We start from the raw sequence: 14,315 nt of genomic DNA, 5'->3' as shown, positions 1-14,315 counted from the left end.
TTTAAACTGACTGAAATACTGAGTGACTGATGATGACACACAGCAGGAGGAGACACGGACTGAAGTACACACACAAGGGGATCAGGGAACAGGCAACAGGTGAGGAGCACAACTGAAACTCATTACAAAGACGAGACCAGGGGAAGCAAAACTAAACAGCAAGCACAAGGAACAAGGAAGTATCAAAATAAAACAGGAAACAACAAGACGGAGACAGAAACGCGGACTTGACACGCCGCAGAGGAAATAAACCACAAAACACATGAGACCAGAGACATGACAGAGGGACAGGACAGACACAGAGACGCCGGGGAGACAGGGACAAAGGGAACTAGGAAAACAATACGAAAACAACTATAACTAAGAACAATACAGGGACTAAGATGTATGAACAAAACCAAATACAAACTGGAAAACATAACAGGAGCTCAATGAAAACAGAAACCAAAAGAACTAAACACAAAATGCCGGGCACATGGTGCAGGACCATGACAACGTGAAGGAAAAATACAAAGGGCTGGATGAAGACAACAGGTCAAGTAAACCTGTCAATAAAGGTCAGGCCGCTCTAGCATCATATTCCATAAAGTGGTGTAAAAAAGGGTAAGAGTGTAAATCAAAGCAAGTAAACATATTTAATTATTAGGAACCATTTGGTCCAAAATTGGGAAGCAATTGGTCCTAAAAGATACAGCAAATAACAGATATGATAAAGATCAGGAGATATCACATAATTAAAAAAAAGGAGTGATTAGACGACCCTTTAAGTTATAAAGAGCGGCTCTCAGAAGCCCCGAGAGCTTTCGTCTCTGCCTGTTACTATCACCTGCTGACCGCCTTAAGGCCACAACCCCCGGGGAGCTTCGCTTTTGCCTCGTTATCTTTTTTTTCATGCTTTTACTGAATTCTTTGTTCAATAAACAGACTGTCAATGATTCTGCTCTGTTTTTGTGGATTTCTCCTCAAAGTGTTGATTCTAACTGGAACTAAAAAACCTAATGTTGTGATTAATCACCAGGTTTTGAATAGATATCTATGTGCTGGATTCTGTTACACAACGAGGATGAAAGATGTTGCTGAAAGGACTGCAGAAGGAGCAGCATCTTTTTTATATATATAAAGCCTTAATTATATGTAACAATTTTTTAAAAATGTATCTGAATGAAATATGAAACACGAATTTCCTGGCATTACAACTAAACCGTGCAGGAGAAGGTCTCATCCATGTGGCACTGTGAACATTGGCATCCTCAAAAGAGTGTCCTTTATCCTCTAGGTTTCAGAGGGCCAGCTGAGTCTTGCCCTGTTGAGGTGTCCTGTCAGAGAAACTCAGGAGAATTTTCTCCAAGCCTTACATTCCAGTGTACTTCAGATCCAGCCACAGCCAGACAAAAACTGGCTCATCATCCCAAGGACAAAACTCCCAAACACAAGCTGAGCAACATGCTGTGCAGTGCATGTTAAGGCCTGAATTATGCTTCTGCATCGGCTCTTTCCATACATAGACGGAAATCCCATCTGAACCCCACGCTGTAATCACAATCCTTGTGGGCTGCGTCAACTTGACGTGTAGCTACATTTCTCAAGAGGTGCACATATGGCGTAGGGCTCAGTCGGGATTTCCTGTTAGGCACGTAGGACTGACGCAGGAACATAAATCAGCCCTACGTTCTGCAGCGTTCCCCTTGAACTTCCCCTCAGACAGTCCTGCACTTCTGATCACAGATCAGTATCTGTGTCATTAGTGAGGCCAAGAAACTGATGTAATTGTTTTCAGTGAGATTATCTCATTTGAATCAAACGCTGCTCTGCTGTGGTCAATTTTTTGCATATGGAAGACATTTTTGCTTTAACAAAGGCACAAGTGCACAATGTGGTTCCAGTATTTCCATAATCAGTCCCCACTCTGCCTTATGGATTTAGTTTAATGAATGAAGGTGGATTGTACTTTCTCTTTTGATGTTTTTACCTAGATTTCCTTTGTGTCTTTTTGCATTGCGTGATAGAGCTGAGTTTGCACATAGTGCTACAGGTTTTAGAGAAGGAATATTTGGATTATCCGAATTTGCTATGAAGAAATGACTTGATTGGCTGAATAACAGGTGGGATGAGTTACAAGGTAAGCGATTGATCTGTGTGTTTCCTGTGTGCGCACATCGACTACCATGAAAACAAAAGAAAAAATTGCACAATTTAAAATAACCTCCCCGTAAATATTAGAAAAATTGCGCAGAGTAAAATGGTCTGGGTCCGGACCGCAGTCCGCCTATTTGTGACCTCGAGATTAGAATAAAACGACATAAACAAAACACTGCCAATGGTAAGAATGAGAAGAAAGCTGTTACCCTTAAGCGCAACCCGTGATCTCGCTCTTTCACGCCCATTTCTTTTCCAACTGAGCTGGAGATCTTCCCATTCAGGATCCCTCGATTTATGATGCTGACATCGGGGACCGAGAGGCAGCAACCCGACGTAGTAAGTTCGCCATGCAACAAATGAGAAAGCATTTAGTTGAGGATAAACCTAAGTTACTTAGAAGTTTTGTATATTTGTTTCATTTATTGTTTTAAAAGCAGTGGCCGTCTGTCCGCAGCATGTACTAACCACCACTTCAGCTGCCTTATCGATATTTCTCACTTTGTAAGAGACGGTCATGCTGGTATTTACGCTGCTGTAAAAGACTTGCTGGCCTGTAGTCTGTCAAACATATCTCGCATGAATGATCATCAATTTTGAGCCAGAAATAACTTTCCTGTCACGAGGAAGAAGCTGCGATCCGTTTTTGGCAAAGTGACTTTTATCCTTCATTTAGCCAAAAGTGTGACTGACGTTAAAAGTGTCGTTTTCAAGACAGATCTGGCCAAGAGGGCAGCAGAAACAGCAAACATCACAGCTCTATCAAGATATCTGAAGTGACCACTAAGGACTGGATTGATTATAATGTTGCTACAATAACGCAGCGTCATAAAGAGACTCTCAAAACAGGTAATTTCTTTATTTAATCTTTAATCGCTTCGTAAATCCTGTTTACTGCGGCGTATTTACCAATGCAAGCAAAGACATTAGATATTTAAAGCGTTGTTGTTGTTTTTTTTTCTCTTTTTTTTTGCAGCTCTCAGCACTTAACATTTGCATGCGCGAACTTCCGGATAGGGAGAACTCCAATGTTTTGCGCTGGAAAACAGTGCCAATCATTTTTTTTTCTGTGCTTCCCATGCAACACATACCAGGACAAGAAGGCGCATTTTAGCCCCTCTTGCTTACTTTAGTCGCATACATTGTCTGTCAGCTGTTAATCTACAGCTGAACTCTGTGTCGCAGATGGAGATCGTGTTGCATAACGCTTCCTTTAAGGCAGTCCTCAGCCAGCATTGAAAAAGCAGCAGAGGACCTGGAAGTGTTTGCGCGGTGTCAGATATGAGCCAATGAGGAAACTCTGTTGTAATCCTGTCTCATTTATTGCTTCATGCGCAAGTTTAATTAAAATAACAGTTCTTCAATTCATATCTGGTGTATGATTTGATCATAAGTTACTGGGGCAAGTAAGGTTTTCTGGTGTTTGGGTGATGATGGGTTGTGACCTGTGTGTGACACTGGCATTTTGTGCCTGGAAACAGATCTTACTTTCTAGGTAGCAGGATAGGAAGCCCCATGGATGCTTGGACCTATGACAAGAGGTGGGATGTGTTATTTGGACAATACACTGTTCTCACAAGTACACAGTGAAGCACTGCTCACGCTGTAAGGGATTAAAGCTGAATTAAAAGCTAAATTAAAGTGAAAGTTAAAGGCGTGCATCACCTGAAGTCTCTATGGAGGATTAAATGCTTATTCTTTAAAGACTTAAATGTGGAAGTCTGAGTTTTTTGGGGTTTCTTTTGCTTGCCTTTTCAGAATCCAGTGAAGCAGCAATGGACCAAGCAAGGTCAACGATATCCCAAATTGTAAGTATTTAATGAGCATTATAAGATAAGTCTTAAAGTAACAAGCTTTGCATTAAGCTTCAATCCGTCCCTTTATAGGATTTTTTTTTTTTTTTTTTTTTTTACATTTCCACCTCTAAACTAAAATGTTACCACAAATATGCCATGCTGCATAGTGAAATGCTTTTATTTTCATCTGGGGAACAATCATTTTACCGATGCCTCAAACATGCACACGTTCTTTCTCTGTAAAGGCTAGAGAGGCTGCACCTCAGCGGAGGTATGCTTTCATTGCAGTTTGGAAGCAAAATGTTGCCAAGCTAAAAATCATGAAATCTGGTGAAGAGGTACAGCAGTAATGGGGTAGAGGAAGAACTACTCAAAGTTTCATTCTGGTGCTGTTCACTTTCTTTTAAAATCCAAGCTAGGACACTGGCTTTAAATAAAATACCATTTAAAAACCAAAAGAAACTTGTCTCCTGCTAGTACGTTAACTCTAAAATGTCTGCGCAATAACTCACGTGCATCCGAGTAAGAAGTAAAAAACTGAAATGAAACTTGCAGTCATCATGGATTCCCGGAAAATAGAAGAAGTAGAAATACTTTATTCATCCCAAAGCTGTAAAGGAAATGACCAATATTTACAAAAAGACAGCTACCTTACCGTTTTCATATATCTAACTAATCACAGCTGTAAATCTCCATTTTTTTTTTTTTTTTTTTTTTTGATCATAGGAGAGTAATGCATTCTTTATTTAATCTTTCACTCATGCTTTTTAAGCTTTCAGGAAGCTCCGCAGTAAGCTCATTTCAATGTTCTTTTGTATGACTTTCAGTATTTATGCAAATTATAATTGTTTTTATAGTAGTGTTGGTGAGCCAGTTTTGCCAGTTGGCCATCCCATCTTCAAAGCTGAGACAAACCTCAGTGTCACCAGGTTGAGTGGGTGCCATCTTCCCAGCAACAAAGCAGGCAGAGCTCAACTGCTCACTTGGCGGTCCTGCACTGGTAAACATGATGCATCCACATTTTCCAGTGGATAAAATTTGTTGACCAGCTGAATAGCCTCTGGGTGTGGATGAAGGGGTCATTTATTCACTTCACAAGTGATCAAAAGCATCTTGCCACTTGCAAGACCCTTACTGAAGATTCCAACAATAGATGGTATAAAGGATGGACATAGCCACCATGACATCACCTGCTGTTTTGAAGCCTTAAAATGAGCTTTTTTGGTTACAAAAAATAAACAAAAAAACTGATGTGACAAGGAGGGGTGGATCCGACTGTGAAACTGCACACTTGTTGGCAACCAAGAATTGTGATCGACAAGTCGTTAGCCAATGAGCCCCGGGTTACCACAGATAATCCTTCATTCTTCGAATATCGTATGAACAAGATTTTAAACTAGACATCTTTTTATGCAACATGACCCAAAACAAGTGAGGCAGCCCATAAACCTGGCAGGAAAAGTGTTTACAGAGGTCAAAAGAAAAATGGTTTTCCCAAAGACTTCCAAAGGAGTGGAAGTTTTTTTTTGCATCCACAGCTATCGCCATGGTGGGCTTCAGATAGAATGCAGGTTTAATGCACTTCCACATTGGCTTAATTTTCGGACCCAGAAGCCACGTCCATGATTTTCTTAACTCTCTATGATTCCAACCCAGGTCCTGAAATCATGGGTCCCATCAACAAACCAGTAATATTCTTTGGTAGTTACAGAAATATTATATTCTGCTTACCCTGACCTTTTCTGTTTTTGTTAGTTTAACAGTGAGCCGCACTCCTACACACGATTCAACTTGCCACAGAGCATGGAAGGAGACAACAGCCAGGTGGAGATGATACTGTCATCTGACATGAATGAGGAGGATGGGGAAAATGGAGATGGAGACCACCTCAATCACAGCTCAAACCGTAAACCGTATGTGGCTCAAAATTTTGAATGCACAACCAAGAACCTCTGCTTCATGGCAGCTACTATCGTCTTCACATTTGCCATCGGTAAGAGAGGGAGTCGAAGGAAGAAGCCCTGTTTTTATGCTGTGTAAAATAAGTTGAGATCAGAGATCAGTTTGGATTGAGTTGTAGTGTCACGTGAAGACAAGTAACATGATGTTCTCCTTCAGTGTGTCTTCAGTGTGTTTAAATTTCTCTGGTATGGGCAGTCCTCTCACAGAATTGCTTATTAAATCTGAACTGTAAATTGTATCCACCTGCTTTGAAATCAGTGACTGTACCAAGAAATATCTCTACAAATCCGTGCTGCTTTTAAAATGTGGTCCTGTTAGATTAAAAAAAGTGTTAATTATGAATAATAAGACTAATTATGATAATAAAAAAGTTACCCAAGCGTAACATATTGTTTACTTTGCAACAATCCCACCAACAATGCCTAGAACTTGTTTTTTTTCAACATTTTCCTGTTTGTGTTCAAAACTTTACAAACTATAATTTTATCATCTGAAAAACATGACTCAGCTGTAACCTTGCCTTCATCTAAGCAACACATAGACTTTAGCATTTAGCAGAGAATGTAGTCAGGAGGTATAAGAGTTCACAATGTAAAAACCATGTGTCCTGGTCACTTAGTGGTATTTTAAAATGCTGACTCTGTGGTTCAGGCTGTGAGGTTTGGTCTGGTTTTGAGTGTCTTCCCTTTCATCATTAGTAATTGTTTGCTCATTTTAAACCATTACCACTTTCAGGCTACTCGATCGGCTACCTGGTTCATCAGAAGAAGGCTTGCATCTGTGCACCCTCTGTTCTCCCTTCTGAAGTTGAGGATATCCATAACACCGGTGAAGCCCCTGTCATGGTCTGGGATGATGTGAAAAGGCTTCTTGGTCATAAACTAAATGCATCCAGTCTAGAGACTGTACTGAGGTGAATAGAAACGACACACTTCCTGTGAAGCACAGTACAAATTTTATGTGCATTGCAGTTTTAAAAGTGAGTAACTGAGTCCTGTTTTCTTCCTCCGTGTTCTTTTTCCTGTTCTGTCACAGTGAGTTTACCAGCAGCAGCCACCAGGCTGGTTCTCCTGGTGATGAAGATCTGGGAAACAAGGTGCTCAAGAAGTTTAAGGAGTACGGCATGAATACCTGGACTAATGAGCACTTTGTCAAGGTTCAGGATCCCCCAGCTTCTGGATACAACAGAATAGTTTTCAAGAACGGCTCAGAGGAGCGTCCGAGGGGATTCTTGTCCTACAGTGCCAATGGAACTGTAACGGTAATCAAAAGGCTAAATTATATACAGAGAAAATGATACAAAATGAGTAGGAAAAAATGCAGTCACTTTTTTTTTTTGATGGGTCCAGGGTGCAGTGCTGTATGCCCGTTATGGGCAGGAAAATGACTTCAGACAGCTGAAGAACATGAGCATCAACATGAATGGCAGAGTCATGCTGGTCAGAGCTGGAAGGATCAGCTTTGCTGAGAAGGTGAGAGGTTTAAAAAGATAGAAAATTTGTATTAGTGTACTATTCAAATGGGATTAGTATTACTCGGGGGGTCTCTCGCTATATTTTTTTGAATATTTGTGGAGGTCATCTGTTTTTAATTCCATGCAAATCTCCCATGTCTGTAAACTGTAATTTGAAAATAGCAAAGTACCAAACAGTGTCCTGTGGTATTAGTCCAGTGTAAATAGGATTTTTATTGTGTGTAAAGTTTTGTGTTCTCTGCACTTTTCTCCAGCCTTTTTCCTGCATGAGACTGTGTTGGCAATTCTAAATAAAAGCTTGAACAACATTTTGTGCATAAATTATGGAGAGACTGTTTTGGTAAATGGCACAGAGACCCACTCATGTTTCCATGAAACATTGTTTTATATTGTATCTGATTTATGCAAATTATTTTGCTGTTGCTGATCTTTAACCTTCCATTGCCTTGTTTCTTCTTTGTTTACAGGTGGCCAATGCAGCCAAAATGAACGCCTCTGCCGTGCTGATCTACCCAGACCCCACTGATTACTCCATTGGAGAGGACACTCCACTCTTTGGACATGTAAGTGAGGAAATTTTAAAATTGTTCTTGGATAAAACCCACCGGAGAGCTCTACATGCTTAGTTTTTTAAAATGTTCTCAAGATTAAAAGAATCGTTCCCTGACAGGGGTTTGACTTATATAGTCATTCAGTATTCCTGGTATGTTCTGTAGGAGTATAGGAAAAAGTCCAGCTAAAGACAGAAGGGAATATGAAGACTGAATTGACTCATTACTGCATTTCTTCTGTTTCCCACAGGTCCACATGGGTTCTGGGGATCCATACACCCCAGGCTTCCCCTCTTTCAACCAAACTCAGTTTCCATCTGTACAGTCTTCAGGCCTGCCAAATATCTTGGCTCAGACTATCACAACAGGTATGGGAACCAAAATTCTGAGGTAAGGCTCACATTTACTGTGAACTGGTGCACTTAAAAATCAGAAAGTTTATCAGTACATGTCATACATACAGGACCATCACAGTGTTACTGTGTGTCTGCATCCAACAGGCAGCTCAAGGGTAGCTCTCTGCCAAATGGTTGGGAGGACACCAACAGACTCGGAGACGAGAGCGACGTTATTACCGTGGAAGTCAACAACGTTCTTACTGAGAAAAGAATAAATAATGTCTTTGGAGTCATTAAAGGCTTTGTGGATGCAGGTACCACAGAGATGATTAATGAGAGAGATGCTGCAGTCAGAGGTTAGTTTCCTGAGAACAGTGTGAATGATGAATGTCCTCCCACTGTCTGCAGATCAATACGTGGTCATTGGTGCCCAGAGGGATGCGTGGGGCCCGGGTTTTGCAGCATCCACCGTCGGCACCAGCGTGCTTGTTGAGTTGGCACGTTCCATCTCTGACATGGTGAAGAACGGTGAGTACCTGCTGGAAGCTGATGTTTGGTTTTTAATGTGTGATTGCGTCAGGTTGTGAGTGATGTAATAGTGATGGAGCTGATGAACACTTCACATCAGAAGCTAATGAATGTCACTGAGCAGCTAAAGAAGGCGCTGGCTTCATGTGCTTTATGAAATATGTCCACTGTGACAGATGGATTCAAGCCGAGGAGGAGCATCGTGTTTGCGAGCTGGAGTGCTGGAGAATATGGAAGTGTTGGTGCCACCGAGTGGTTGGAGGTAAGAAGTGCATGACAAAACTTTCGATTGGCTGCATTTTTCCTTTCCTCAATAATAATTATGAATGTTTGTACTCTGTTTCATATGCATCCATTTATTTTGGATATTTTTTGGTTCCAGGGTTATTTGTCCTCTCTGAGCATGAAAGCCTTCACCTACATCGACCTGGATGGCATTGTGACAGGTAAGCACTGCCATGGTTGGAGACTTCTTGTACCTCTTTTCTATTCAGGCTGCTCCATATGTCTTCTTAACAGATAAGATTGTAAATTATGTAGCATCCTCCTACATATACAGTATGACACCACATTTATTATCAGGAAAACTAAATGGTAGTTTTATTTTTCAGCTCGGAACGGATTTAAAGTGGCAGCCAGTCCTTTGCTGAACAACCTGATCCAAAATACTCTGAACGAGGTAACACCACAGCTGATCTCTTCAATATAATTAATTCTATTGGTTAGTTTGTTTGAACTTTCCAAAAGTTAAAGTATCTGTTTTGTCCTTAGGTGATGTACGACAAGGACAAGTCTCTTTATTCTCAATTTGAAAAGGGTAACTGGGAGTCTAGCATGTGAGTCTGTCCATTCAAAGATAACAAAGTATAGTCAGTGATTATATCAGTTTTCTCTTTAGCATGTAGCCTCATTCTCACTCTTCTTTCATGTGTTTGATTTTAAGCATGGAGCCTCTGAGGTTGGACAGTGCTGCGTATCCTTTCCTCGCCTTTTCCGGCATTCCCTCAGTCGCTTTCAGATTCCACTCTGGTTATTCAGTAAGTGAATTCATATGTACTACAAGTTCAAAAAAACTAGTTCTGAACTCTTTTAACTTTGTACATGTGAGCGTAATTCTCAAATCCTCTCGGTATTCCCCCTCAGGACTACTCGTACTTTGGCACAATGCTGGATACCCGAGAGAACCTGAACTCTGTCACAGCCAGCCAGGTTCCTCAGCTGGCTGTGAAAGCAGGCCAGTTTGCAGGTCACATAGCGCTGAGGCTGGTCCATGACCATCTGCTGCAGATGGACCTGAAGAAGTACGACCAGCTCATACGTAGTCACGTGGTAAAGATTAATACGAAGGTCAAGGCTGTTCAGAGGGTGAGTGCTCACCAGTGTTCTTCTAAATTAAGGTAGTATTTACTTCGATGACAGTAGGGCTGATATGTTGGTTGGCATTAGCTATTTGCCGTTATATCATTATTGGCATTTGTAATGGCCAATAAATGAAATAAAAAAAAAAAATAAAGAGACTAAGAAACACACCAGCCTAGGCAACTAATGTTGCCCAGGCTCTGGAGCAGATTTGTTTGGCAGATTAGAGATTAACAGAGAAAAAGAAAACAGAAGAAGGAAGTCCAAACACAAAGTAGTAGTCCCATGGGCTGGCCTGGTCAAGGGGCAAGACAGAGTACAAAAAGCAGTGAGCAAATGAGTACACATAACAAATATTATGTGTAATTAAACAAAATCTGTTTATGTTTTGTGTGTTTGAAAGAAAAAAAGTATGTCCAATAGTTAAATCACCAAATATCAGTATTGGTCTTAAAAATCCTATTTCAGTCTGGTTCCAGTTGAAAGTGAGTTTTAAAAAAAAAAAAAGTAGAGTAACTTGATCATTGTCACTGTTTCCCCCAGACTATCTAAAAATTTGCCAGTTTATAATTTGTGCCATTTCAATTTGTCACTTGGTTTGCCTGGTTACCACTTTCATCATGTACTGTAAGTCAAAACTGTGGTCAGATCCTTCATGTCCAACTTATCAAACTGAGTTTAATGAAAGAACTAAACCATTGCTGTATGTTTGTGTGCTTCCAGATGCAGCCCCAGCTGTTGCCCAAGGTCCTGACAGCGCAGTGGCTGATCATGGCCTCTGGCTCCTACAGCCTTGCCTCTAGAGGGCTGGCAGCCGACATCCAGAACAGCGACCTGGAGGACATCGAGATGTGTCGCATGATCAATGATCGCATCATGGCAGTAAGGCTTTTGACACCCAGTAATCATTACTGAGATACTGGATTCTGTGGAAAATCTGGATATACCGGTTCCTTAGCTTGTCTCAGTAAGCAGTATCATCTGGGCCCTGTACTCTAAATAGTAGCCTTTTTGGCTAGCTAAATAAATAAATAAATAAAGCTCCACAGTTGAAGTACCAAATGAAATGAGCTCAAACAAATATTTATTTAAAAAGTTACAAAAAAGGTTTATGTAACTTTTTTCAGTTGACAGGTAATGTGTAAGTCAAATTCAGTTTAATTAAAACATAGAGCATTTGCATAGTGTGGTTTTAGCTACTTTTGGGTCATATTTTAAATGGAGTACATCATATTTTCATTTACTACATTAATCTTTATCTACAATTAAGAGCAGCAGTTGTCAAAGTAGGTAATCTGTTTTCTGGCTCCTTCATGGTCCTACTCTTTCTGCTATAGATGGAAAGGAACTTCCTGTCACCCTACATTTCACCCAGAGACAGTCCCTTCCGTCACATCGTGCTGGGCTCCGGCCCCCACACCCTCAAAGCTTTGTCCAGCCACCTCGATGCTCTGAAGACCAATGACCCCGAGGCCAAGGCCGAGCTGTTCCACAGTCAGTTTGCCCTGGCGACCTGGACCATTCAGAGCTGTGCCAACTCACTAGCAGGGGACATCTGGTCGCTGGATCAGGAAATCTAGAAACATCATTTCCCCTCCCTGATTCATGGTTTGGCCCTCTTATTCCAACTGTCAGTGTGAAAACCAGTATGTTGTTGTGATTAATCATCAGGTTTTGAATGGATATCTACAAAGTCATCACACCTCTGTTGCATAAGGTTAATTTTCCTTTTTCTAAAATTCTCCAGCATATGATACCTGATGATTATGTAAGCCTTCCACCTTAAAAAGGAATTTTCACGTTTTAGAAAAAGCAAAAAAAAAGTCTTGGTATTTAAATATCACAGTCTTCAATACTGGGAAGCACAGTGGCGTCGTGGTTAGCACTGCTGCCTCACAGCTCGAATGACATCTAGAAGGTCTGGGTTCGATTCCACCTTGAGATTTCCATCTCTCGCTGTGTGGAATTTGCATGTTCTCCCTGTGTCTGTGTGGGTTTTCTCTGGGTACTCTGGTTTCCTCCCACAGTTCAAAGACATGCAGTCACTGGGGTTAGGTTAATTGGTCACTCTAAATTGGTTGTCTGTTAGCCCTGTGACAGGCTGGCAACATATACAGGGTGTTCCCTGCCTCTAGCCCTCTGTCAGCTAGAATAGGCTCCAGCCCTCCCGCAACCCTGAACAGGATAAGCGGAAGAGAATGGATGGATGGAATCTTTAGTACCTTGGTTCTCATAATGGGATGCCAGATCATCAAACTACAAACCACTGGGGACAAATGTTTGGTGGGCCTCAGCCAGGCATTTTTATCTTTCTGCAGTAATTAAACATATTCATCATTGGTATTTAAGTCTCAGGAGACCAGCTGAATGCATCCTTGTATGTTTTTATTTTTATTTGGTTGGGTCTTGACACCACCTGCTGTTGCAGACTGGTGCATGAATGGCAATCTCTGTTGCAGTGATTGCTGCAGTAAACCAGCTTCTGCAAATGTTTCTTTCTGTGATGCCCCTGTGGACAGTGTGACACCAGGCAGTATGATCCATGGCCAGAATTTCCCAGTCGTCTGTGGAGCTAGAATTTGGGATGCCTGTCTGTTCTGGTGATGACTCATGGCCGTCACGGTTGGTGTTGGCCCAGCAGAAAGAACGTGCTAGGAATGCTGACAGGCTTCGGGACATCTCGGTGTGGTATGTGGTCCTGCTATCTGAATCCAAGGATGCTTTTGTGGCACTGCATATGGAACAAGTTGAGTCAATGTTCTAGACTCATGTAGGTCCTTTAATGTAGTCAGTCCGGACTTAAGTTTCCCACAGCCATGACAGTGTTTGGCTTCCTGAGTCATCGATACTAATACTAAGAAGTACTGATCTTTGTGGTTGTGAAAGGATGGCTGGACAGTGGACACCTCTGGCATACGCTCATCTTTATCTTGTCTTACACCATGGAGCTCATCTGTCTTTTGGCTGGATGAGATAAAAAAGTAACCATCATCAGATGATCTAAATGAAGCAGCACAGTTTTTGATCCACAGTTTCATGTCATAAATCCACTTTGATTATGAGCCGCTGCTACAGCTAACCTCCCGATTAGCAGCTACGTCTACTTGCAAAGTACTGTAGTCTTAATAGCTAGCTAAATTTGGGAGAGCCTACTAGCTTCAGCTGTGTAGGGGAAAAAGGGGCAGGTGAAATAACAACTACTGTATTCTACCAATGATATCGTTTTAGTAAGATTAAACAAAAAAGTCCATTTCATCGTCAGTATTCAGTTCAAAAACCATCTGTTTGTATTAGCACAGAAAGCATGGTAAAATGATCTGATAACCATTCCTAAGTAAACGGATCCATTGAGCTATACTGAGGCACATTCTGGAAATTACACCTCCGTCATTAGCAAGTTGCTGGGGAAAAACTGGGGTCAAGTCTTGGACTAAAAAAAAATCCAGAGAATTCCTTTGTGCTTTAAAATGGTCACATTTTCTGATTTTTTTTTTTTTTTTTTTTTTTTTTTTTTGTTCCCAATAAAACTGTGTGCACATTTTCTCGGCCTACATTTTACTGCTGCAATAAACATTCTGTATTTGAGTGTTGTTTAATTATTCATTCACATTAACATGTAGCTTTGTAGACCCAATGTACATTTTTCCTGTGGTCTTATTACTTTAGTTCTGTTACTGACATAAATGGATGTGTTAAATAATGATATACACTGCTCAAAAAATTAAAGGAACACTTTGAAAGCACATCAGATCCCAGAATCATGCTGGATATCTACACTGATATGGACTGGGTAACGTATTAGGAATGAAAGGATGCCACATCGTTTGATGGAAATGAAAACAATCAACCTACAGAATTCAAAGACACCCTGAAAATCAAAGTGGAAAAAATATGTGGCAGCCTAGTCTGAAAATTCTTTGCAGCAGCTCAGAATGGTACTCAGTAGTATAAATTTGAAAGGAAAATTGATATATCAAACAATAACATATTACTTAGGATACAATATTAATTTAATTTTACTTTACAAGATCATCTGGCGCTCACAGAGTGCTTTCCTATCTAGATTATGACTTTGATAAGACTGGATAAATAAAGCACACATGACCAGTGGAGTAATGCAGCACTCACATAACAAGAGAGAAAGATGATATCAACTCATTCAATACAAATA

The 14,315-nt window shown here is 40.8% G+C and overlaps 1 protein-coding gene across 3 annotated transcripts; it reads left to right on the top strand.

Annotated features, from left to right (window-relative positions):
* Positions 1-2,239: 2,239 nt before the first annotated feature.
* Positions 2,240-13,836, top strand: LOC115795483 (transferrin receptor protein 1-like). Of its 3 annotated transcripts, none has more exons than XM_030751426.1 (19): positions 2,240-2,475; positions 2,855-2,985; positions 3,895-3,944; positions 5,688-5,925; positions 6,630-6,807; positions 6,930-7,155; positions 7,244-7,366; positions 7,836-7,931; positions 8,170-8,287; positions 8,383-8,571; positions 8,666-8,785; positions 8,962-9,047; positions 9,168-9,231; positions 9,397-9,464; positions 9,557-9,621; positions 9,729-9,822; positions 9,929-10,150; positions 10,868-11,026; positions 11,482-13,836. In XM_030751426.1, exons 3-19 carry the CDS (start codon positions 3,912-3,914, stop codon positions 11,722-11,724), a joined length of 2,322 nt encoding a protein of 773 aa, XP_030607286.1. In that variant the 5' UTR covers positions 2,240-2,475; positions 2,855-2,985; positions 3,895-3,911; the 3' UTR covers positions 11,725-13,836. The 3 variants fall into 3 exon arrangements, with proteins under 3 accessions (XP_030607286.1, XP_030607285.1, XP_030607287.1); XM_030751425.1 differs by having other exon boundaries at positions 2,851-2,985; XM_030751427.1 differs by having other exon boundaries at positions 2,242-2,475; positions 2,851-2,985; positions 8,170-8,309; positions 8,420-8,571; positions 11,482-13,835.
* Positions 13,837-14,315: the final 479 nt, after the last annotated feature.

This window comes from Archocentrus centrarchus, chromosome 17, assembly GCF_007364275.1.
Source record: "Archocentrus centrarchus isolate MPI-CPG fArcCen1 chromosome 17, fArcCen1, whole genome shotgun sequence".
Classification (NCBI taxonomy): Eukaryota; Metazoa; Chordata; class Actinopteri; order Cichliformes; family Cichlidae; genus Archocentrus; species Archocentrus centrarchus.
This window is presented reverse-complemented; position numbering and strand designations above follow the sequence as displayed.